Raw genomic sequence first — 26,587 nt, forward strand, 5'->3', positions numbered from 1 at the left:
GCTCTTGCTATCTCCTGTTTGGCCACTTCTAATTTGCCTTGATTCATGGACTTAACATTCCAGGTTCCTATGCAATATTGTTCTTTACAGTGTTGGACTTTACTTCCACCATCAGTCGCATCCACAACTGGTTGTTGTTTTTGCCATGGCTCTGTCTCTTCATTCTTTCTGGAGTTATTCCTCCATTCTTCCCTAGTAGCCTATTGGGTACCTACCGACCTAGGGAGTTCATCTTTCAGTGTCATATCTTTTTGCCTTTTCATACTGTTCATGGGGTTCTCAAGGGAAGAATACTGAGGTGGTTTGCCATTCCCTTCTCCAGTGGACCACATTTTGTCAGAACTCTCCACCATGACCTGTCTATCTTCGGTGGCCCTATATGGCATAACTCATAGTTTCGTTGAGTTAGACAAGGATGTGGTCCATGTGATCAGTTTGATTAGCTTTCTGTGATTGTGGTTTTCATTCTGTCTGCTCTCTGAGGGATAAGGATAAGAGCCTTATGGAATCTTCCTGATGGCAGAGACTGACTATATGGGAAACTGGGTCTTGTTCTGTGGATGGGGCTATGCTCAGTAAATCTTTAATCCAATTTTCTGTTGATGGGCAGGGCTGTGTTCCCTCCCTGTTGTTTGACCTGAGACCAGACTATGGTGGCGCTAATGAAGAAAATGGTGACCTCCTTCAAAAGGTCCCGTGAACACACTGCTGCTCAGTGCCCATGACCCTGCAGTAGGCCAGTGCTGACCCACGCCTCCACCAGAAACTGGACACTCACAGGCAAGTCTGGGTCAGTCTCTTGTGGGGTCACTGCTCCTTTTTGCTGGGTCCTGGTGCACACAAGGTTTTGTTTGTGCCTGCCAAGAGTCTGTTTTCCCAGTCCTATGTAAGTTCTGGCAACGCTATGGTTGGGTTAAAGGTGACTTCCTCCAGGAGGGCTTATGCCGCACCCAGGTCTGCTGCACCCAGAGCCCCTGCCCCTGTGGCAGGCCACTGCTGACCCATCCCTTCACAGGAGACACTCAGACAGTCAAAGGCATGTCTGGCTCCATCTCTGTGGGGTCTCCTGGTGAACACAAGATTTTGTTTGAGCCTTCTGAGCATCTCTGATGTTTGGCGTTTGATTTTATATGCCATTTTGCCCCTCCGACCATCTTGCTGGGGCTTCTCTTTTGCCGTTGAATGTGGGGTATCTTTTTTTTTGGTGGGATCCAAGATTCTCCTGTCGATGGCTGTTCAGCAGCGAGTTGTAATTTTGGAGTTCTCGCAGGAGAAGATGAGCGCATGTCCTTCTACTCCGCCATTTGGAGTGGTATTACACGGCTAGTGCGCGTTAACTACCTATTAGTTAGCTGAATGCCAAAACACTGTACCTGCTTCAAGAGATTCTGACTCAGTTGACCAGGGGAGAACCACAACATGTATGTTTTGATGTATGGCAAAACCAATACAATATTTTAAAGTGATTAACCTCCAATGAAAATAAATTAATTTATATTTAAAAATAAATAAATAAAAATGACTTTCAAAAAAAAAAAAGCAAAAATAAATAAATAAAAATTCCCCAGGTGATTCTAATGTACTTCCCAGTTTAGTAACAAACTGAATGAATGACCTGAACCAGTGGAGATGAGAAAATTTGTGTTTGTAGTTTTCTGTGTGTCAGAAGTCTTACTCCTTGAAAACACCCTGGGTGAAGGTACAGTGATATTTTTCTGTCTTATAGAAGGGGGAAATGTAAGCTTCCAAAGATTTGTTTACAAAATAAGCCTGGCTGACTACTGAGCCTGTGCTCTAGAGCCGGGGAAATGAGACTACGTGAACCACGACTACTGAAGCCTGAGTGCCCTTGTGTCCGTGCTCTATAGCAATAGAAACCACCACATGAAAAGTCTGTGCACCACAACTAGAGTAGTCCCTGCTCACTGCAACTAGAGAGAAGACCCATCACAGCCAAAATTAAATACACAAAATAAAATAAAAGCCTGGCTGATATGGTAAAACATTGATGGAATCTAGATATGTAGCTGAGTGTATATGATTTTTCAATTTAGATGTTTTCAATTTTTTTCTTAATAAAATATTGGGAAAATTAGCCTGAACCAGAGTAGAAAATCATGCTAATTGAGTGAGTGTCACTCAGTCCAGCATTTTATGAGGAGGCAGAGGAGCCTCCCACGTAGGAAGGCAGTGGTGTTGGGACGGTCCACTTGGCTGGAGCAGAGAAGCAGGGAGCTCTGCTAAATGAACTCAGGAGTGTTGATTTGAATGGTTTCAAGTGACTTTAGGTGATCGATGTGATGTCTCTGTACCTCATCTGCTACATGAGAGTCGTATTAATAGCTCTTGTATGTACCAAACTCACAGAGCTGTTATGAGGGACAAATAATGTACATGGTATAACTCTAGTGGTTTTCAAAGACAAATACAAAGACTTTCCAAGGGCTCTGATGGGCACAGGGAATGTTGGGGGAATCAGTTTCCAGATCTTGATTTCCATCTATAATCCACCAGAAAGGATTTCTCTGAGGAAATGACAAGTGTTATGTCAGCTTTCTGTTCCCAACTCCCCTTTCATAATCACAGTTATCCCATTTATTAAAAAAAAAGATATTTCTGTCCCCAGCTTCTTATGTTACCTTGCACTGGGTAAAAACCTCCAGGGCTCCAAAGAGATTATTTAAATTACTAGGGTAGCCTGAAAGTGAAAGCGTTAATTGCACAGTCGTGTCCAACTCTTTGTGGCTCCTCTGTCCGTACTGGAGCCACAGTACTGGAGTACTGGAGTGGGGTGCCATTGCTTTAGGCTTCTTCTAATCTAGGCTGCCTACACACAAAGTAGGGGCCGCATTTTTTTCCTTAATTGATGCACACCCTGTGAAGAAGGAAAGGTGGCTTCTGGAATGGGCTATTTTGGTCCCGGTTGGAAGTTTGAATACAATGACTCTGTAGAGTAGGAACATGATGGCAATTATTATTTAATAACCTCAGCCTTCCTATCCCCTGACTATTGTTAAAGAATTGATCACTTCTGACAGAGTCTTGTGACAACAAATAAATGAAGGAGGAGGGTAGAGGCTCATTGATAAAAATAATATCAACATTAAACAGGATTTTTTTCTTTTGTAAAACAAGTTATTTTCTTTTTTAAAAACAAGTGCTTCCCTGGTGGCTCAGGTGGTAAAGCATCTGTCTACAATGCGGGATACCTGGGTTCGATCCCTGGGTCGGGAAGATGCCCTGGAGAAGGAAATGGCAGTCCACTCCAGTACTATTGCCTGGAAAATCCCATGGACAGAGGAGCCTGGTAGGCTACAGTCCATGGGGGTCACAAAGAGTCGGACACGACCGAGCGACTTCACTTTCACTTTCATTTTTAATTGAAGTTTAGTTGATTTGCAATGTATTAATTACTACTGTACAGCAAAGTAATTCAATAATACATATATATATGCATTCTTTTTTCATATTCTTTTCCATTATGGCTTGTCATAGGATATTTTTTATATTGATTTTTTAACTGGAGTATAATTGCTTTACAATATTGTGTTAGTTTCTGTTACAACAATGTGAATCAGCTATATGTACACATATATCCCCTCCCTTTTGAGCCTCCCTCCTACACCCCCATCTCACCCCTCCAGGTGGATTATTTCATTTAAGAGCAAATTCTCAGCAAGATCGCCTCTCATTTTGAGTTCAGAAGAGAGATGGTTGTCATGAGGATGCATTTCAATATGTTTATTTGGATAGAAAAATGTAGTCAGATCTTTTCTGACTGGAAAAAAAAGTCTTATTTGGCTGGTTGGTTTGACTGTGAGGGCTGACTTTGCCATTTAGCTGTTAGGCAGATATTTCCATAAATCAAATGAGCTAAAAATACAGCAATTACTTTATTTAAGAGAGAAAATTTTCTTGTAAATTTTATTACTAATAAAATTCAAAAATTTTATTACCTAAGATATTTTGAAATTAATAGTACTTTCATTTTCTAAACCTTTCTGAATATACCAGGTTAATCAGAATGCCCTAGGTGGAGAAGTAACAGGTCTGATTTAATAATTGCTTGATAATTCTTGAGAAAGCCTTTTTGACAAACTTCCCAGAAATCTAGAAAGCGAATGGCTCGCCTAACTGGACAGCAAACACTTTTGCAAGTCAGGTATTTTCTAATTTTTTTTTGCAACAGAATTGAGAGACTAATTGAGTTTCAGCTAACAGACAACTAAAAAATGCATTTCAATGATAGATCATTCTGTGGCTTTTGAAATATACCGTGGAAGAAGTTCAAAGAATTAAATGATATTGCTGCAACAAAACTTTTCTTTCCATCCACTGATATGTGTGGAAAGCTTTCTTAACACTTATATCTATAAAATGGAAAATAGAGTGGAATTAATGCTGAGGGCTATCTCAGTCTAGCAATAATATTTATATGAGCTAATTTTTAAAAGTATAATTTATCTTAGTAAGAGAGGCTTTCATAATAAAATATTAATTTTATTAGTATAGCAGAGTTAATGTCCATCACTTATAGCCCCCTAACCTTCCCATGAGATGACCTGCAGACAACTCCTATGCATGCAGGTGGCTGTGTTTTTCTGCTGGAGAGACACCTCCGGAGTGACCTTCCACCTATGAAAACAAATTGGTGAACTAACACCCCAGGACAATTCTGAGGTTTGTCTACACAGTCATTCAAAAAGTCCCTGCGAGAATGAGCTCCAGTTGCCCCTTGAGGTGACCCACTAATTCTTATATACTCTGTCGACTTCTTTCTCTTTCCCGTTTTCACTTCTCTCCCTCACCATGCTTTATAGGGCCACTTTTCAAAAGAAAGACTTATACTCAATTCCTTTACTCAGGAGATCTGGGAAAATCCCAAGTTAATAAGTCAGATTCTAAGAATGTAACAGTGAGCTTTCATTATATGCAGTTCATTGTATGTATTAAGTTGTATGAAAACAGTGATGTAAGCTATACAAGGACAGAGATTTTTGTCAGTTTTATTCAATGATGTAACACAAACATTTAGAACCGTGCTTGAATCACAGTGTGTAATGAATAGTAGTAGTAGCTAATATTTACTGACTGCTTGCTATGTACTTAAGATGATTCATAATTTTTTTCAGAAAGCATTTGATCACCAAAAAAATCTTATGATATAGGTATTATTATTATTTCCCTTTTGATTTAAAGGAATTCAGTTCAGTTCAGTTCAGTTCAGTCCAGTCGCTCAGTCAAGTCCAACTCTTTGTGACACCATGGACTGCAGCATGCCAGGCTTCCCTGTCTATCACCAACTCCCGGAGCCTCCTCAAACTCATGTCCATACAGTCGATAATGCCATCCAACCCTCTCATCCTCTTGTCCTCCTGCCTTCAATCTTTCCCAGGATCAGGGTCTTTTCCAATGAGTCAGTTCTTTGCATCAGGTGGCCAAAGTATTGGAGCTTCAGCTTTAGCATCAGTCCTTCCAGTGAATATTCAGGACTAATTTCCTTTAGGATTGACTGGATTGATCTCTTTGCAAAGGACTCTCAAGAGTCTTCTCCAACACCACAGTTCAAAAGCAGCAATTCTTCAGCGCTCAGCTTTCTTTATTGCCCAACTCTCACATCCATACATGACTACTGGAAAAACCATAACTTGACTATACAGACCTTTGTTGGCAAAGTAATGTTTCTGCTTTTTAATATGCTGTCTAAGTTGGTTATAGCTTTTCTTCCAAGGAGCAAGCATCTTTTAATTTAATGGCTGCAATCACCATCTGCAGTGATTTTGGAGCCCCTCGAAGTAAAGTCTCTTACTGTTTCCATTGTTTCCCCATCTATTTGCCTTGAAGTGATGTGACCGGATGCCCTTATCTTCGTTTTTTGAATGTTGAGTTTTAAGCCAACTTTTTCACTCTCCTCTTTTACTTTCATCAAGAGGCTCTTCAGTTCCTCTTCACTTCCTGGTGGTGTCATCTGCATATCTGAGGTTATTGATATTTCTCCTGGCAATCTTGATTCCAGTTTGTGCCTCATCCAGCCAGGCATTTCACATGATGTGCTCTGCATATAAGTTAAATAAGCAGGGTGACAATATACAGCCTCAAAATACTCCTTTCCCAATTTGGAACCAGTCTGTTCTTCCATGTCTGGTTCTAACTGTTGCTTCTTGACCTGCATACAGATTTCTCAGGAGGCAGGTAAAGTGGTCTGGTATTCCCAACTCTTTAAGAATTTTTCATAGTTTTCTGTGATCCACACAGTCAAAGGCTTTAGCCTAGTTAATGAAGCAGAAGTAGATGTTTTTCTGGAATTGTCTTGCTTTTTCAATGATCCAATGGATGTTGGCAATTTGATCTCTGGTTCCTCTGCCTTTTCTAAATTCAACTAGAACATCTGGAAGTTCACGGTTCACAAACTATTGAAGCCTTCTTGGGGAATTTTGAGCATTACTTTGCTAGCATGTGAGATGAATGCAATTGTGTCATAGTTTGAACATTCTTTGGCATTGCCTTTCTTTGGGATGGGAATGAAAACTGACCTATTCCAGTCCTGTGGCCACTGCTGAGTTTTCCAAATTTGCTGACATATTGAGCGCAGCACTTTCATAGCATCTTTTAGCATCTGAAATAGTTCAGCTGGAATTTCATCACCTTCGCTAGCTTTGTTCATAGTGATGCCTCCCAAGGCCCACTTGACTTTGTACTCCAGGATGTCTGGCTCTAGATGGGTGATCACACCATCGTGGTTATCTGGGTCATGAAGATCTGTTTTGTATAGTTCTTCTGTGTTATAGTTCTTCTATTCTTGCCATCTCTTCTTAATCTCTTCTACTTCTGTTAGTGAAGTGAAGTGAAGTCGCTCAGTCATGTTAGGTCCATACAATTTCTGTCCTTAATTGTGCCCATCTTTGCATGAAAAGTTCCCTTGGTAGCTCTAATTTTCTTGAAGAGAAAATAAAGGAATCAAGGTTAGTCAAATGGATCCATATTACCCAGATTGTAAATTGTGGATCTTGGTGTCTAGTTAAGGTTCCTTTGATACTGGACCTCTTTCTTTCCAATTTTTTGTTTTGGCTTTGTTGTATTTTATTGTTGTTGCTGTTATATGTCTGGCTTCTTCATTAGTGGTAAATTGTATTAAAGGTAGCGACCATATTCAACTCTGTAGCCCCACTGCCTAGCCTAGAAGATGGAATAAAGTAGGAACTCAGTTATGTTTGTTGAATGAATAAAGTGAATCGTGGCTTATTTATACATATCTATAGTGAGGAAGAAAGGAAAAAGGATGTTTTCTGGATCCAACTGGAGAAAAAACCTTGAGTATAACCTGAGATATCATCTATTTTAAGATAAGGCATTTCTAGGATGCTGCCATTTAAAACACCCCTGAGATTTTTTTTTGAGGGGAGGTCACACGCCATGGCATGGAGAACTTCTTCAACCAGGGATGGAACCTGCCCCCCCCTGCAGTGGAAGCAAGAAGTCTTAACCATTAGACCACTGGGAAAGTCCTGCCCTGAGATTGTTGACTCTACCACCAATTCAACTTGGGACTCTAATTTGGCTAGTATTTTAAAATATCTTCCTTGGTGAATTTTCCTTCATCTAAGAATTTAAATCATATCTCTTTCTTTCATTTATAAGTTTTCTGGCAGAGGTGTTTAAACCATTTCTGACTCTGAATCCCTTGTATCTGATAAACTATAATCAGTGAAAAGGGGACTCTTTTGACCATCATTATATTGAGTGACTGGCATGCAGTTGGCACTCAATAAATGCTTGTTACATGAATGAATGAAGCAGAAGTAGAGAGTAGAAATCATCTTGTTTCCAGAACCCAGAAAGAGCATGCTCCACTCAAAGTCATTCAAAGCCAAACTGTTTAAAAACCTTGTCCTTGGGACTTCCTTGGTGGTCCAGTGGCTGATTCCACGCTTCCAATGCAGGGAGCCTGGGTCCCATCCCTGATCAGGAACTAGATCCCACATACTGCAACTAAAGATCCTGAGTATGCCACAGTTAAGACCCAGCGCTGCCAAATAGCTCAGGGCTGGGGCACTGGGATGACCCAGAGGGATGGGATGCAGAGGGAGGTGGGAGGGGGGTTCAGGATGGGGAACACATGGACTCCCGTGGCTGATTCATGTCAATGTACGGCAAAACCGCTACAATATTGTAAAGTAATTGGCCTCCAATTAAAATGAACAAATTTATAAAAATAAATAAATAAATGAATAAAATAATAAAATACAACCTCACACTAACCAAACAGAACATGCTGTGGAACAGATTCATTCTGTGATGCACTTCATTGTGAAGTTTTGTCACTTCTCTAGGTCCTACCTGGGGCTTCTCAGGTGGCTCAGTTGCAAAGAATCTTCCTGCAGATTCAGGACATGCAGTTTAGATCCCTGGGTTGGGAAGATCCCCTGGAGGAGGAAATGGCAACCTTCTCTAGTATTCTTGCCTGGAGAATCTCGTGGACAGGGGAGCCTGGCAGGCTACAGTCCATGGGGTCGCAAAGGGTTGGACACAACTGAGTGACTGAGCACGCATGCGTGACCGCAGGTCCTAGTTGGGGAAGGGGGACATACTTCCCTGCATTTGGATCTTCTCCATCTCTCTTTTTTCTTACATCCTCCCTGCTGGGCTCAGTCCTGGGAAGTAAACAGATGGGCAGTTTCCCTTCTTTCTAGGAAATCATTTTCACTTAAATTCTCCTCTGACTCTCATCTTCCTAACCCAGGGGATTTTTCCTAGTTTAGAATACAGAATATAGTAGAAAGCTTTCAACCATTTGTAGACTCCCAAATCAACTGCATTTTTTTCCACTTCTTCTGAGATCCCTGCCCCAAACTCAAAGCCAAGAAAAGACTCTTGATTTCTCTCTTTCTGCTGCGTCACCTTTCTTTCTTTTTTGTCTTAAATGTTATTCATTTTTGGCCGCACTGGGTCTTCATTGCTGAGCGCAGGCTTTCTCTAGTTGTGGTGGGCAGGGGCTACTCTTCGTTGCAGTGTTCGGGCTTCTCACTGCAGTGGCTTCTCTTGCTGCAGAGCACAGGCTCCAGGGTGGGCAGCCTCAGTAGCTGTGAAGCACAGGCTCTAGAGCGTGGACTCAGTAGCTGTGGCGCACAGGCATAATTGCCCCGCTGCATGTGGGATCTTCCCGTACCAGAGGTTGAACCCATGTCTCCTGCATTGGCAGGTGGATTCTTAACCATTGGGCAACCCATGGTTACCCATGGCAACCCAATCCTGCATTAGCTTTCTTAAGGTGATGCATAGCATTCCTCAGCTGTTGCATGAAGAAGGAAAAGGATCATGGTAAAATGTTATCCTGCTATGGAAGAAATACAGTGTACAGAACAAGAGTGTCATCAGACTACGTGCAGAATGTCTTATTTGTTGCTGTGTATCTCATTTTAGAATATATCCATCCACAGAAGGTGCCAGGGATTCTGAATCACATTATGTAAGTATAATCAATAACACTTTCTGTACAGCATTCAGCATCCACGGCTGAGGATGTAGCACTCAAGATAGATTAGCTTCTGTGTGTGCGTGCGTGCTCATTATGGTAGCTTTTCTTGTTGCAGAGCTTGGTTGGGCACATGGTCTTCGAAAGTTGTGGCTCCTGGGCTTAGTTGCTTCGAGGCATATGGAATCTCCCTGGACCAGGGATCTAATCCATGTCCCCTGCATTGGCAGGGGGATTTTTTTTTTTTTTTTTGAAGGATAATTGCTTTACAGAATTTTGTTGTTTTCTGTCAAACCTCAACATGAATCAACCATAGGTATACATACATCCCCTCCCTTTTGAACCTCCCTCCCATCTGGCAGGAGGATTCTTAACCACAGAAACACCAGAGAAGTATTATTTTTTAGTTTTTAAAGGTTTAAGTCCAAACTGTTTTCCATAGTTACTGTACCAATTTACATTTTACCAACAGTGTAGGGGGGTTTCCTTTCCTCCCCACCCTTTCCAGTTTTTATTATTTGTAGACTTTTTGATGATAGCCACTCTGACCATTGTGAGGTGATACCTCATTGTAGCTTTGATTTGCATTTCTCCAACAATTAGCAACGCTGAGCATCTTTACATGGACCTGTTGGCCATTTGTATTTCTTCTTTGGAGAAATGTCTATTTACGTCTGCTGACTGTTTTTTATTGGGATGCTTGTTTTTCAATATTGAGTTATATGAGCTATTTGTATATTTTGGAGATTAGTCACTTGTCAGTAGCATCGTTTGCAACTATTTTCTCCCAGTCTATAGATAAGACACCCCTTTTAAATTATACCCTTTTCCTACCCTTTTGGTTTGTCTCTCAGCTGTGTCCATCGTGACCTGTCAAATAGATGGGGGCCCATGTCCCTGGCTGGAGATCTGGAAGCCAAGTTTGGGACTGATGTGGAGAGGCTGTGGTGGTGGGGGGGGAGGGCAGCTGGAACTTGATTCCCAAGCTGGTAGGCAGGCCTGTGGTCATGAGATGGAGAGCAAAGTGGAAATGCCACCTGAGAGCCAGATCCACAGTGAGTTAAGCTCCCGTCAAAGCATTCTGGCAACGAGATGTGGGACACAGCAATGATCTGGCAACAGGTTGGCAGTGGGAGGCTGACAGGCAGATTCAGGAGGGAAGATGTAAGTTAAAACCTGTGGTAATTCCTGAGACAGAGGGTCTAGTGGGAGGAACCTTTCATAGGACCCAGTTGATCTTACCTGGCTGTTGAGGGAGTGAAGTCAGGTTGAACATAAGTGACTTTCTCCTTGCTGTTAGCATCTCTCTACTGTAACATCCAGAGAAGCAGTCTGGTGAAGATTGCTCCTGACAGAGTAGTAGGACCCTCTTCACTCAAGTACTAGGGAGACTGGGTAGGGTGTAGTGGTTATATGCTTTGACCCATGATGCTGCTGCTGCTAAGTCGCTTCAGTCGTGTCTGACTCTGTGCGACCCCATAGATGGCAGCCCATCAGGCTCCCCCATCCCTGGGATTCTCCAGGCAAGAACACTGGAGTGGGTTGCCATTTCCTTCTCCAATGCATGAAAGTGAAAAGGGAAAGTGAAGTCACTCAGTCGTGTCCGACTCTTAGCGACCCCATGGACTGCAGCCCACCAGGCTCCTCCATCCATGGAATTTTCCAGGCAAGAGTACTGGAGTAGGGTGCCATTGACCCATGATACCTGGGTTCAAATCTCAGCTTTGGCTCAATGACACTGGGGGATAAACTACCTAACCTCTTAGAGTCTCAGTTTCTTCATCTATAAAATAAAAAGATAACACTATTGCTCCAGATGTCTTTGAATCCGCATAGCACAATGATTAAAGGACACTGGTTCTAGAGTCAGGATGCTTGATTTATGTCCTTAAATCTTCTGCTTACGTCTATAGGATGTCAGGCAACTTGCCAGATGTCTTGCTTCAGGTTTAAGATCTATAAAGGGGATACAAAATAATAGACTACCTATGGCATAGGGCTGTGGCAAGAATTAATATTGTATATAATATAATATAATATTAACAATTTATATATATTATATATATATAATATATAGATAAGATTGAAGGCAAAAGGAGAAGGGGGAGGCAGAGGATGAAGTGGTTAAATAGCATCACTGACTCAATGGACATGAATTTGAGCAAACTCTGGGAGATAGTAGAGGACAGAGGAACCTGGCATGCTACAGTTCACGAGGTCACAAAGAGTCGGACATAACTTAGAGACTGAACAACACCAACAAAATATATTTATATACACACACATGAAGAGAGAGAGAGAGAAACAGTGGTACATAGCAAATACTCAATAAATGTTTATCATAGTCTAGAAATGTTCCCTTGGTATCTCTAATTTTCTTGAAGAGATCTCTAGTTTTTCTCCTTCTATTATTTTCCTCTATTTCCTTGCTTTGATCCCTGAGGAAGGCTTTCTTATGTCTTCTTGCTATTCTTTGGAACTCTGCATTCAGATGCTTATATCTTTCTTTTTCTCCTTTGCTTTTCACTTCTCTTCTTTTCACAGCTATTTGTAAGGCCTCCTCAGACAGCCATTTTGCTTTTTTGTATTTCTTTTCCATGGGGATGGTCTTGATCCCTGTCTCCTATACAATGTCATGAACCTCCGTTCATAATTCATCAGGCATTCTGTCTATCAGATCTAGTCCCTTAAATCTATTTCTCACTTCCACTGTATAATCAAAAGGGATTTGATTTAGGTCATACCTGAATGGTCTAGTGGTTTTCCCTATTTTCTTCAATTTCAGTCTGAATTTCGCAATAAAGAGTTCATGATCTGAGCCACAGTCAGCTCCCAATCTTGTTTTTGCTGACTGTATAGAGCTTCTCCATCTTTGGCTGCAAAGAATATAATCAATCTGATTTCGGTGTTGACCATCTGGTGATGTCCATGTATAGAGTCTTCTCTTGTGTTGTTGGAAGAGGGTGTTTGCTATGACCAGAGTGTTCTCTTGGCAAAACTCTATTAGCCTTTGCCCTGCTTCATCCTGTACTCCAAGGCCAAATTTGCCTGCTACCCCAGGTGTTTCTTGACTTCCTACTTTTGCATTCCAGTCCCCTATAATGAAAAGGACATCTTTTGTGGGTGTTAGTTCTAAAAGGTCTTGTATGTCTTCATAGAACTGTTCAACTTCAGCTTCTTCAGCATTACTGGTTGGGGCATAGGCTTGGATTACTGTGATATTGAATGGTTTGCCTTGGAGACGAACAGAGATCATTCTGTCATTTTTGAGATTGCATCCAAGTACTGCATGTTGGACTCTTTTGTTGACCATGATGGCTACTCCATTTCTTCTAAGGGATTCCTGCCCACAGTAGTAAATATAATGGTCATCTGAGTTAAATTCACCCATTCCAGTCCATTTTAGTTCGCTGATTCTTAGAATGTCGACATTCACTCTTGCCATCTCCTGTTTGACCACTTCCAATTTTTCTTGATTCATGGACCTGACATTCCAGGTTCCTATGCAACATTGCTCTTTATAGCATCAGCCCTTGCTTCTATCACCAGTCGCATCCACAAGTGGGTATTGTTTTTGCTTTGGCTCCATCCCTTCATTCTTTCTGGAGTTATTTCTCCACTGATCTCCAGTAGCATATTGGGCACTTACCAACAGAAGATATTAAGAAGAAGTGGCAAGAATACACAGAAGAACTGTACAAAAAAGATTTTCATGACCCAGATAATCACAATCGTGTGATCACTCACCTAGAGCCAAACATCCTGGAATGTGAAGTCAAGTGGGCCTTAGAAAGCATCACTACAAACAAACATAATGGAGGTGACGGAACTCCAGTTGAGCTATTTCAAATCCTGAAAGATGATGCTGTGAAAGTGCTGCACTCAATATGCCAGCAAATTTGGAAAACTCAGCAGTGGCCACAGGACTGGAAAAGGTCAGTTTTCATTCCCATCCCAAAGAAAGGCAATGCCAAAGAATGCTCAAACTACCACACAATTGCACTCATCTCACACGCTAGTAAAGTAGTGCTCAAAATTCTCCAAGCCAGGCTTCAGCAATACATGAACTGTGAACTTCCAGATGTTCAATCTGGTTTTAGAAGAGGCAGAGGAACCAGAGATCAAATTGCCAACATCCGCTGGATCAAAATAGGAAAAGGAGTATGTCAAGGCTGTATATTGTCACCCTGCTTATTTAACTTCTATGCAGAGTACATCATGAGAAACACTGGGCTGGAAGAAGCACAAGCTGGAATCAAGATTGCCAGGAGAAATATCAATAACCTCAGATATGCAGATGACACCACCCTTATGGCAGAAAGTGAAGAGGAACTAAAAAGCCTCTTGATGAAAGTGAAAGAGGAGAGTGAAAAAGTTGGCTTACAGCTCAACATTCAGAAAACGAAGATCATGGCATCTGGTCCCATCACTTCATGGGAAATAGATGGGGAAACAGTAGAAACAGTGTCAGACTTTATTTTTTGGGGGCTTCAAAATCACTGCAGATAGTGACTGCAGCCATGAGATTAAAAGACGCTTACTCCTTGAAAGAAGAGTTATGACCAACCTGCTGCTGCTGCTAAATCGCTTCAGTCATGTTTGACTCTGTGCGACCCCATAGAGAGCAGCCCACCAGCTCCGCCGTCCCTCGGATTCTCCAGGCAAGAACACTGGAGTGGGCTGCCATTTCCCTCTCCAGTACATGAAAGTGAAAAGTGAAAGTGAAGTCACTCAGTCGTGTCCAACTCTTAGCAACTCCATGGACTGCAGCCTACCAGGCTCCTCTGTCCATGGGATTTTCCAGGCAAGAGTACTGGAGTGGGGTACCGTTACCTTCTCCAATGACCAACCTAGATAGCATATTCAAAAGCAGAGACATTACTTTAACAACAAAGATCCATCTAGTCAGGGCTATGGTTTTTCCAGTGGTCATGTATGGATGAGAGTTGGACTGTGAAGAAAGCTGAGCACCAAAGAATTGATGCTTTTGAACTGTGGTATTGTTGAAGACTCTTGAGAGTCCCTTGGACTGCAAGGATATCCAACCAGTCCATTCTAAAGGAGATCAGATGTTCATTGGAAGAACTGATGCTGAGGCTGAAACTCGAATAGTTTGGCCACCTCATGCGAAGGGTTGACTCATTGGAAAAGACCCTGTTGCTGGGAGGAATTGGGGGAAGGAGGAGAAGGGGACGACAGAGGATGAGATGGCTAGATGGCATCACCGACTCAATGGACATGAGTTTGGGTAAATTCCAGGAGTTGGTGATGGGCAGGGAGGCCTGACATGCTGCGATTAATGGGGTCGCAAAGATTCGGACATGACTAAGCGACTGAACTGAACTGAACTGAACTGATACTGCCCATATCAGAAGACCAAACTTAGAAGGCTCCCACAAGCGGGATCCCCTTTACCTATTCAGTCTTGATGATAAGACTTGAGCAGAATAAACTCAGTGTTCAGTTCCAGTTCTTTCATCTAGCTGGAGCAGGAAAAAAAGTTGCACTCCCCCTGACAGTTAACTCTGCACAGAGAAAGACAGGGTCAAAGGCATCTGGAGTATAGAGACTTGCCTACTCAGAGACAACTCAGAGGCAACTCAGAGACAGAGTTCTGCTTTTCACTGTGGTTGGAAAGGTGGTCTGAAGAGTGGGAATGACAGAGTCTCGTCCATCTCCACCACCAGACGTGCAAATCAGAGCAAAGTTCTGAGCGAGACATCATCATTATATCATTATATTTGGAGGGTAGAGCTTAACAGATTCTTACTTTGCTTTTGGGAGTTCAACACCTTCATCTCCTGAGGAAGCACCTCTATCACAGACTCTTACCCCAGGATCAATTTGTAAGTGGTTTGGTGTTGGTGGAGAACGATGGCTTATACCAGGTAAATATGAAGAACGTTTATTTATTTCCTTCCAGTTATTTTAAAAAATTAATTAACTTGGCTATCCCGGCTTTTCTCTAGTTGTGGGGAGCAGGGGCTACTCTTCATTGTGGTGCTCGGGCTTCTCATTGTGGTGGCTTCTCTAGAGCCCAGGCTCAGTATTTGTGGCATACAGGCTTACTTGCTCTGAGGCATGTGGGATTATCCCAGGCCAGTTTGGGAACACTTTTTTTTTTTTTATCTGAGAGCGACCTTGTAAAACAGATAATGCTGCCTCTTTTCAATAACTGTTAAGATGTTATAGTTTAATAACCATGTGAACTAGTAAAATTTGGAAATGACTCGCTTGCAACAATGTGCTGCTGTTACACATAATGCCACGTTAGTCCTCCCTATTTATTCTTCTCTCAATACAACCTTTTGGTGTCCTCAGGTTTTCATGAGTGCCGGCAGGGAGAAAGGAGCCAGGCAATCTGGGGCTAATATCTTGTTCCTTCTTCCATTATTTCACATCTTTCTTTTCTGAAACTTGCTGTATCCAAGTTGCTAGCATTCCTTCTTTCTGTCCCTCCGGGCTTTACCCACTTTGCATTCAGCCATGAGTCAGTCATTTGATAATATTTGCCCTCCAAGTCTGGACTCTATATCTAACTGTGTGGAGGCCCTGACATACAAGATGAAGTCACTATGTAAACAGATATACTGGGGGGCCCTGGAGAAAGAGAACTTCTCTTGACATAAGAGAAGCCATTTTGGCCTGAGCCATTTTTTGATCTAAGCCTAGACATAAAGCTCATCCCTGAACAAGTTGTGGTAAAACTGATCATCTTAAGGAGACAAAGGAATGCAGGAACAGAGAAAAAGCAGTCAAACAATAGTGTAGGGATAAAGTAGAGTCCCTGGTGGCTCAGAGGGTAAAGCATCTGCCTGCAATGCGGGAGACCCGGGTTCGATCCCTGGGACGGGATGATCCCTTGGAGAAGGAAATGGCAACCCATTCCAGTATTCTTGCCTGGAGAATCCCATGGACAGAGGAGCCTGGTGGGCTACAGTCCACGGGGTTGCAGAGTCGGACATGACTGAGCGACTTCACTCACTCACTCAAAGTAGAGTCCTAGTTCCTCCTTAAGGCTATACATAATAATGTCTGAGTTCTGGAGGAACTAAGGCCCGCCCCCCAGCCAGGTTCAGGACAGAATGATGGTGACCCTCTGGACTTCAGTCAACTAAGACTTGAACTCTGTGGACCTTTGCCCCATTTCTCCTCTACTCAAGCCTCTTCTTGAATATGCATGTAGCCTTAGCTTAAAACTTCTCCATTTTGTTGTGTGGAGAGACACTCCTCTGGGGAAGATCCCTAGTGTTCTCCTTACTTGCTGCAAGCTATAAATTCTTCCTTTTCCTGATCTCTGACTTGGTTATACCTATTGGTTTGACATCCATCATGAGGCAAACTCAGTTTTCATATAACAACTATGTTCAAGGAGCCTACAGTCTTCATGAAATACAACAGAAGGAAGCCTGAATGATGATAGAAAGACAGTGAAGGAGAGTGATAGTGTGAAGAACGGGGGGGGGGTACATAGGGGTTAACGTTTGAAATGGGATTGGCATCATATCTGTGAACTATCCTTGAGGTCACATCATTAAAAAAAATCCTGGTGAGTTATACTAAATTACATTTCAAGGGTACACTTTGAAGTATGTGAAAGCATTCCTGATGAAGCTAGAGATAATTGGATATGGAGACGGAGCTGATTCTAAGTGGTACATGGACCTGGCTTTGGATGATAATAAACTAAAGGTTAAGAAAGTGTTGCCTTTCTAATTCTATTTTGAGCTGTATGTTTGTAGACAAACAGTCCCATTTAGATGCTCCATGTCTTTTTATCTTTTGGCTAACACTTGGTAAACAACATCTTTTTTTTCTTTAAACAAAGATTTTTTTTTTTTTTAATAAAGGTTAAGCTAGAAACTCAACAAGTAGATTTGAGGAATTTGGTAACTTACTTTTATGTTTCTTGCATTTATTTTAGTGTATCCTTTGTATCTATGGTTCAGTTCAGTTCAGTTCAGTCGCTCAGTCGTGTCTGACTCTTTGCGACCCCATGAATCGCAGCACGCCAGGCCTCCCTGTCCATCACCAACTCCCGGAGTTCACTCAGACTCACGTCCATCAAGGCAGTGATGCCATCCAGCCATCTCATCCTGTTGTCCCCTTTTCCTCCTGCCTCCAATCCCTCGCAGCATCAGAGTCTTTTCCAATGAGTCAACTCTTTGCATGAGGTGGCCAAAGTACTGGAGCTTCAGCTTTAGCATCATTCCTTCCAAAGAAATCCCAGGGTTGATCTCCTTCAGAATGGACTAGTTGGATCTCCTTGCAGTCCAAGGGACTCGCAAGAGTCTTCTCCAACACCACAGTTCAAAAGCATCAATTCTTTGGCGCTCAGCCTTCTTCACAGTCCAAGTGAGTTATATATAGTTTCTTTTTCAAATAAATTATTTAAACAAATTGAGTCGATATAAAGAAACATGATAAGCAGATTAAGCCAAGATGTTAGAAGATTGTGGCAAAATTGTGAAAGTAGTGTGGAAATTACTGAAGTTTAGTAAATAAGAGCACTATGCCTGGAATGAGAAAATCTGGGTTTGGACCCCACCATGTCACCAGCTAGTTCTGTGATCTTGGGCAGTTCACCTCACCTCTCAGAACCTTGGTTTTTCTCATTTGTAAAACAGGAATGAGAATCTCTGCTCAATCTTCGTTGCAAGCTTGTGAGAATCTGATGAAGGAAGTGTAAAGTATGAACAGGCGTAGTCTTTATATTATGGAAAGTTGCAGAGAGGCCACACAGCTTGATGGTGAGTGTGTTCAGATGAGGGAGGGTGAGATTTGCTAACTTTTACAGATAGCCTACTATGGGCAAAGGGTTATCTACTATCTATATCATTTTTTTTTTTTTTCGCCGCACCATGTGGCATGCAGGATCCTCCCCCACGAGGGATTGAACTTGTGCCTCGTGCAGTAGAAGCATGGAGTTTTAACCACTGGACCACCAGGGAAGTCCAGTGCTGTATATTTTTGAAAGTAGAAAAATAAATTCAATTTGGCTTCAGCCCTCAGAGTTTACAGTTTGTCTACAGACTAACACATAGATGTGAATTATTTTGAAGACTGGTAAAACCCTAGGCAAAGGAAATAGAAGAAGCCAATTACATGAGTGTTTGTGTTAAGAACAGCTACCATTATGGAATATCTTGCAAGGGCCAGGAAGCCTGCTAGGTACTTTGTCATCAGTTCAGTTCAGTTCAGTTCATTTGCTCAGTTGTGTCCAACTCTTTGTGACCTCATGAACTGCTGCACACCAATCTTCCCTGGCCATCACTGAGTCCCAGAGTTTGCTCAAACTCATATATATGTAGAGTCAGTGATGCCATCCAACCATCTCATCCTCTGTCGTCCCCTTCTCCTGTATTCAATCTTTCCCAGCGTCAGGATATTTCTCAATGCTGCTGCTGCTGCTGCCAAGTCGCTTCAGTCGTGTCCAACTCTATGTGACCCCAGAGACGGCAGCCCACCAGGCTCCCCCGTCCCTGGGATTCTCCAGGCAAGAACACTGGAGTGGGTTGCCATTTCCTTCTCCAATGCATGAAAGGGAAAAGTGAAAGTGAAGTCACTCAGTCATGTCCAACTCTTAGCGACCCCATGGACTACAGCCTACCAGGCTCCTCCATCCATGGGATTTTCCAGGCAAGAATACTGGAGTGGGTTGCCATTGCCTTCTCTGATTTTCCAATGAGTCAGTTCTTTCTATCAGGTGGCCAACATATTGTATCTTCAGCTTCAGCATCAGTCCTTCCAATGAATATTCAGACTGATTTCCTTTAGGATTGATGGTCTGATCTCTCTGCTGTCCAAGGTTTGATCTCCAACACCACAGTTCCAAAGCATTAATTCTTTGGCACTCAGCTTTCTTTATGGTCCAACTCATCCATACATGACTATGGGAAAAACCATAGCTTTGACTATATGGGCTTTTGTTGGCAACATAATGTCTCTGCTTTTTAATATACTGTCTAGGTTGGTCATAGCTTTTCTTCCAAGGAGTGAATGTCTTTTAATTTCATGGGTGCAGTCACCATCTGCAGTGATTTTGGAGCCCAAGAAATAAAATCTGTCACTGTTTCCATTGTTTCCCCATCTATTTGCTATGAAGTGATGGGACTGGGTGCCATGATCTTCATTTTTTGAATGTTGAATTTTAAGCCAGCTTTTATTACTAGCTCATAATCTGGGAACTGAGATCAGAGAGGCTATACAATTCTTTCATGGTTAATCATGATGATGTTCATGAATAAATACTTATTATATGCCCAGTCCTGTGCTAAATTCTCACATACATTATCTCATTTAAGCCTTATCTCACTGCCTGTGAGATAAGTACTATTTCCCTTTTACAGATAAGCAAACTAAGGCTCACAGACATCAGGAGCTTGAAGAGTTGGTGAATGGTGCTGCTGCAATTGAATCCTAGGGTATTTGACTCCCAAGCCCATTTCTTCCAGTTCTCCTGCTTCCAATCAGCAGCTGAGTTGTGGGACCCTGAGGATGGCTGAAACATGAAAGGTCCATTAGGGCTCTTGTGAAATGTCAGGTTCTAATTTCAGCCAGGCTTCTCTTAAGTTTACCGATGTCACAACTCCTTTTTTGTTTCATAATATATGTTTGTGCGGGTGGCTAGCAGAGTTGCCTGACACCATAGGGTGATGTTGGTGAAGACATTTCAAAACTAGGCAAAAGAACTGGGTGAGATAGCAAGGTAAGCTATCTACATCTAGTTTGGCAACTTACAGAATCAATTCTTGGTAAATACCAAGGGACCTCTGGCTCCAGCTAAATCCCATCTCATTTTAGAAAGAGGTTAAGGGCCAAAGATCCCACAGCAGGTGGAGGAATCCAGACCACATGTGTCTGAATACTGATTTCCCACTGAGCAGTGGTTTTCAAAGTGACCTCTAGAGATAGGCAGCCCCAGCTCTACCTGGGAGCTTGTTAGAAATGTCCACTTCATACCCACAGAATCAGAGACTTTGGGGGTAGGGATCAGCAGCCGGTTTTGATAAGCCTTCCACGCCATTCTGATGCGTGCTCAGGCTGGAGAAGGACGGCAGAGTGTCTGCTATATATATAGGGCACATGGTAGGGAGAAGAGGGGAGATTTGTCATCCCCTCCAAAGCCCCAGAGGTTCTTTCCCCTCTTTGCTTCCAGGAACGGTGCTAAAAGGGCTCTATATAACAACTCTCTGAGATCCACAGAACTTTGAGGTAGTTTTTAATTTTTGATTTATGTTTGGCTGCACTGGGTCTCCATTGCCTTGCTGGGGCTTTCTTTAGTTGCGGGGAGCAGGAGTTACTCTGAGTTGCAGTGCTGGGCTCAGTAGTTGTGGTACATGGGCTTAGTTTCTCCAGGGCATGCGGCGTCTTCCCCCATCTGGGATCGAACCTGTGACTCCCTGCATTAGGCGGATTCTTAAACACTGGACCACGAGGGAAATTACTGAGATAGTTTTGACAGGGGAAGGGGACTTTGGAACAAATACTGGCCTGGGGTGGGCGGCGGGGGGGTTGGCAGCCTGGGGGTGCTCCTGGGTAGCGAGAGACTAGGCTCTGCCTGGCTATCAGTGTGTGGAGGAGAAGGGCTGGAACCTGGGATCCCATGCCAGTCTCTCTCACCCCCTCCCCTGCGCCCGAACACGGATAGAGCAGCCAGGAAGCTAGAGAAGGCTCTTCTACACATTGTCCCTCCGGAACCGGTGAGCCACGTGTGGGGGTGTTCAGAATCCTGCAGGGGATTTCTGCACTGGCAGGACACAGAAGGCCTGTGAAAGGATGGCAGAGGTGTACGGAAGGCACCTGTGTGCCCCTGCTGACGATTTTTTTTTTTCCTTTATGCTGAAGAGTCGATAATATCTGAGGTGAGGAAATAACGGAAATTTACTCGCACTGTAGCAGCTGCATCACATATGGACCGCCGGAAGCTGGAGACTTGTGGGCAGGCGGTTATCACACTAAGTCCGAGTGGGATATGAAGGCTGTGTGTGGGGCGGGAACAGATTTAAAGAGAATATGGATTGGGATATTGGGATGCGCTGGGGAGGCGAGGGAGAAGAGAGCATCCATTGGGACTGAGTTGTTAATTTAGTGCCAACGTCCTGGCTTCTTCAGTTCTGGAACCAGTCTATGAGATCCTGAGGGCAGGATCATTCCTAATTCCTCCCCCCTCCCCCCGCCCTTTTCCTTCTAACTCAAGAAGCCTGTGCTTTGGAGTCGTGCAAATGAGAGTTCAAAAGTCCCGCTGAAATGTAACTTCCACAGGGTAGGAGTCCATCTCTGGTTCGCAGCTATATGCTGAGGGACTAAAAGTGTCTGGCACATAGTAGGCGCTCAATAAACCTTTGTTGAATGACTGACCCAATAAATGAAGGGCCGTACTCCAAGCCTCCTTTTTCCTCCATCGTGCATGTCCTACCTGGAACGGTTGCTGCTTCAAGGAAATCGCCTAGCTCCGAAACGGACGCACAGTAGGCACTCAACAAGTTGTATTTTTCCTTCCTTTCCACAGGAGACCGGCTCCCTAACCTACCGCAAAAGAGGGGTTTCTGGCGCGTGCGTCTTCTCCACGTTCCTTCTGCCCCGCGGGCCCCACGGGGTCTCGGGGAGCAAGATCGCGGAGGAGACGGGTGGGAGCGGAGTGGCAGGGCTGGGGCGGGGTGGGGAGCGCAGGCGGGCGGCTAGCGCGGAGCCGGTCTCCCGGCTTACGTAAGGCGCGAGCCCCGCGCCGCCGGCCGGGGCTCCGAGTGGGGGCGGGCGGAGGCGGCGCCGCCCAGCGGGATCCGGGCTAGAAGCCTCGCAGAGGGCCGCGTCCCGGCCAAGGTGTGTGTTTATTTGACTTCTCCGGGTGGAGAGGCGCCGGACTCTGGCTCCACGGCGAGGAGAGCATCCCTCAGACCTCTGCGGAGGCGGCCGCTGCTACTCCCGGGGATGTGACAGCCGCCGGGGGGAGGAGGAGACTCGGACCAAACGCTGCCCACGTGCGGGGACCCGGGTTGGGGCTCAGCCCCTAGGCCGCCGCGGCGTGGGGCTACTGGAGGCGCGCTTGGAGTCACCGCCTGTTCAGGCTGTCTCACTCGGTGGAGATTGCCGTGGGGATGCCCGAGCCCTTCCTCGGACTGGGCGTGGGGCACGAGATCTAGGAAAGGATCGAGGTGGGCCTGGCCGGGCTGACCCCACTCCAAGCTCCCGAGGGCTACCCCCGCCAGGGGCGGGCGCTCGGGAGTTCTCCGGGATCGCAGAGTGGGGGCGTTGAGGGCGGGGAGGTATAGCGTGGCGCTTACTCCGCCCTCGAGCCGCCCAGGCGCGGGGCGGAGAGGCGGGGTTGTCTCAAAGTCTCTCCTTACCCTGCAGGGGCGGCGGCGAATCCCCGCGCGAGCCCAGGGTGTCAGAGGCAGAGGCAGAAGAAACAAAGTTCCCGGGGCTTCTCCGAGGCCGCTGTCCCGGTTGTCAGTTCGGCCTCCCCCTCCTCTCCGAGGCAATGGCTTCCAAACTCCTGCGTGCGGTCATCCTTGGGCCGCCGGGCTCGGGCAAGGGCACCGTGTGCCAGAGGATAGCCCAGAACTTTGGCCTTCAGCATCTCTCCAGCGGCCACTTCTTGCGGGAGAACATCAAGGCCAACACGGGTGAGAGGGAGCGGGGGCGAGTGAGCGGACGGGGGATCGGGTGAGGCTGGGAGGCGAAGGGCCAGCCAGGGGCTGAGTCTCCTCGGTCCCCGGGCGCCCTTCCCCCGCCCTCATGTGGTAGTGCAGGCTCCTACGTGCCGGGGCGCATGCAGCTGGTGGCCTGCGGCCGTGCGGCTTAACCGCGCCCGGGAGGAGGCCAAGGCTAGCTGGGCGGAGGGTAGGAGGGGTGCGAGCCCCACTCCCACCCCGCCACGGGCTGCTCTTGCTTTGGCGAAAAGCAGGTCACCAGCCAGCAGATCGGGGCAGCTGAAAACCCCGAGCTTCTCTCTCGCCCGGCTTCCTTAAGGCCAAGCCATCCTGGCGCTTGGCCGTCTCCCACCCAGTTCACCGCGTCCCTGGTGACCCGTAGCATCCCCTCTTCTCGCCGGAGCCCCCGGGCCGAGCGCCGCCCACCTGTGGGAGTCGGGCCCTGCCGCGCGCTGGGGAACCTGTGGCGCCGCGGGGCTCGCAGCCGCGCGCCGCTCCAGCCCCTCCACGCCTCCCGGGGCCTCTGGGCAGAGCCCTGGGTGGCTTTGAAAGGCCTGTCTGTTCCCTGCCGCCTTCTAAGGTAAACTCTCACCACTAACTCCCCCTCCTCCTCAAGCCGGGGCCTGACCATTAGGAGACAAGGAGACTTGATCTGACAAATTACAGTTTGAATCCAGCCTCCTTGGAAATGGCTTCTTGAGAATGCCTCCCTTGGCTTGCCTGGTTAATTTGGGGCTACAGGTCGCCCGCTCTCCTTGGCCTGTCAGTGCGGCCCTTCTCCCCTCTGTTCCCACCCCGCGTTCACACGAGTTCATAATGAATTGGCGTTAAAAGGCGAGAGGTAGGTAGGTGTGGTGCTGCTGCTAGGTAGTTGGCCCTTCTGGGATGCACATGCTCACAATTAGCAACTCATTTATGAAAACTTGTTATTGCAAACGGGGTGCTTCCCTCTGTCTTCTGTTCTCATCTGGTCCTAGGTGGTTATAGCCTATTACGGTATCTTCATTACCGAAGCACAGATTAGTTTGACAGAGGTGGGTGGAGGACGGTGCTTGGAAAACAGAAAGCCTGAAAGCGGCGGGGAATTAAGAAGTATTTTAAAGGCAGAATTTTACTCCTTCTTTCTTAAAGCAGGTTTTAAGAGCAAACTTTTATTTTGATTTTCAATAATCCTGTTCCCCACCCTTCACCATTCAGAAGGCTGCGTCCTGTATACCTCATCGCACCTGGAATAGACCACAACTGGGTCTATTTTAATTTTAATAACACATTCAAATGCATTTTACTCCTTCCCGGTTTGGAATGCAGTTTGGGTGCGGGGAGAACTCTGAAAGGGTAGGCTGGCTCAAGGTGGCCAGGTGGCTTTTGTGGTCAGGTGGGGCTTCTCAGTGGGTATAATGAGGTGAGGAAACTGCTGGGTGGGATTGAGCCCATTTTTCTGCCTTCCCTGTACCCGACTCGGTAACTTGCCTCCTTCTGGCATGAAGGCTTTGCACCATCCATCTTGGGACTGGATTGGTGGCTCTTTCCTTTTTAAAAAGGTGATTTACTTATTTATTTGTTTGGCTGTGCTGGGTCTTCCTTGCTGCGTGGGCTTTTCTCTAGTTGCAGAGAGTGGGGGGCTACTGTCTAGTTGTGGCACTCAGGCCGCTCATCCTGCCTCTCAAGTTGCAGAGCCCTGGCTCTAGGGCACCCGGGCTTCAGGTAGTTGCCATTCCCTGGCTCTAGAGCACTGGCTGAATAGTCGTGGTATACGGGTTTAGTTGCTCCTTGCCTTTTAGAATTCTCCCGGATCAGGGATTGAACCCATGTCTCCTGCACTGGCAGGAGAATTATCCATCATTGAGCCACCAGGGAAGCCCACTCTGCTTTTTTGAAGAGAATGTGATGGGAAGTCGCTTGTTTCTGCACTTTTTTAGGGGGTTTGAAAACTTTTCCACCAGTTGTTTTCCCTTATTTTGTTCATTTTAACTTTCCTTTGTTCAGAATTTTAGTCTCCGTTCTCTTTCAAGTGCCTTCATTTCCCTGCCAGTGTTTCTCCCTGGAGTAAAAAGTGACTCTGCAATGTTTAAATTATCTTTTTCTGTTGGGAATCAAATAGTTTATGCATGAATCAATTAAAACTTAATCAAGAATGGACTTCCCTGGCGGTCTAATGGTTAAGACTCCATGCCTCCAGTGTAGGGGATGCAAGTTCGATCCCTGGTCAGGGAACTAGGATCCACTGTGCTGTGGGCCAAAAAACCCCCCAAAACCAAAAACACTATGAGGGAAAGAAGAAGAGGATAAATAAAGGACAGTGACTATTTTGAAAACGGCCTGTTTCTAGTGGACTTGGAGGGTGTTCTTGGGTTATTTTTCTCAGAAGGTATAAGAGTCTTAATAGGCTCGTTGCCTGGTAAATAAGAAAACATTCCGCAGCATTTATTTTTCTGTTACTGGCTGTTTGCTTTTCACTAATTTCCTGGCAGAGAAGCACAATGACCGCTCTGTAGGTACCCCTTTATAGTTGAAGGTTTGAAGGAGATGCTAAAGTGCAGCAAAATCCCAGGAAGGAAAACCTTGGTAAGAATTTGAATTGGAAAGTAGCTCAGGCCATCTGCTGCAGCCTGCAGGATTGGGGCATACTCCTGTCCACATGGTTTTCCTGCCGTTACTGCCTGGTGAAAAGCTGCTCTTCCAGGAAAGGACTGGCTACTCATTGCATTTGGTCAATTTTCCCTCACCTGCCCTGGCGAACTTCATCTCTTTTCTCTGCACATAGCTTGTGAATTCTATTGGTGCTGTCACATACACTTCTGATGCAGTGCAGCTAATGTATTCTGATTTATCTAGTAGGTACTTACTGAATACCTGCTATATGTCAGTGTTCTAGGTGCTGGGGGCTATAGCAGTATTTTTTTCTACCTTCACCATAGTCCAGTTGCCACTGAGACTTAAAGGATGGATCTGACAAATTGCCTAATGAATAAAAGGAGTTCAACAAATCTGATGAAGACACGGTCATAAATTCTATCTACATCTTTCCCAGAAGAGTCAAACAGCCTTTAGCAATGTCCATTCTGCTTAATTAGCTCTGATTTGTGATAAAAGTTTGTGTTTACTATGGATCTCAGATGAGCTTTGTGATATCTGTCACCTGTTGGCTCTGCCTGGTCTGCCTGAAGCTCTGCAGGCTGAGACTTACCAAATACCTTATTTGAAGACCCACCCCCCAATTTTTGGCTTACTTTTTTTTTTAGCACACTGAATGAGTAAATAGATGGGAGAGTTCTCTTAAGTTGCCAGAAGCTGGGACACTGTCATAAAAAATATTAGCTTTTGTGTGTGTGTTTTTGCATACATATGCATGAATGTGTATGTGTGTGCGTGTGCATCACACACAGCTGGCACTCAATAGAGTTCCTTTAAAATCTGGGACTTCCCTGGTAGTCCAGTGGCTAATGTTAATGAAAGTTTATGT

At 44.9% G+C, this 26,587-nt stretch overlaps 1 protein-coding gene across 2 annotated transcripts in view; it reads left to right on the forward strand.

Annotated features, from left to right (window-relative positions):
• The window catches only part of AK4 (adenylate kinase 4), a 96,165-nt gene continuing 91,777 nt past the window's right edge, over positions 22,200-26,587 (forward strand). The window contains exons 1-2 of one of the 2 annotated variants that reach the window (XM_018045182.1): positions 22,200-22,294; positions 22,826-23,097. In XM_018045182.1, coding sequence (XP_017900671.1) covers positions 22,953-23,097 — 145 coding nt within the window. In that variant the 5' untranslated portion in view covers positions 22,200-22,294; positions 22,826-22,952. Of the gene's footprint in view, positions 22,295-22,520; positions 22,627-22,825; positions 23,098-26,587 lie in introns of those variants that run through there. The other variant, XM_018045191.1, reaches the window with a different exon arrangement.

Source organism: Capra hircus, chromosome 3 (assembly GCF_001704415.2).
Source record: "Capra hircus breed San Clemente chromosome 3, ASM170441v1, whole genome shotgun sequence".
In the NCBI taxonomy this organism is placed as follows: domain Eukaryota; kingdom Metazoa; phylum Chordata; class Mammalia; order Artiodactyla; family Bovidae; genus Capra; species Capra hircus.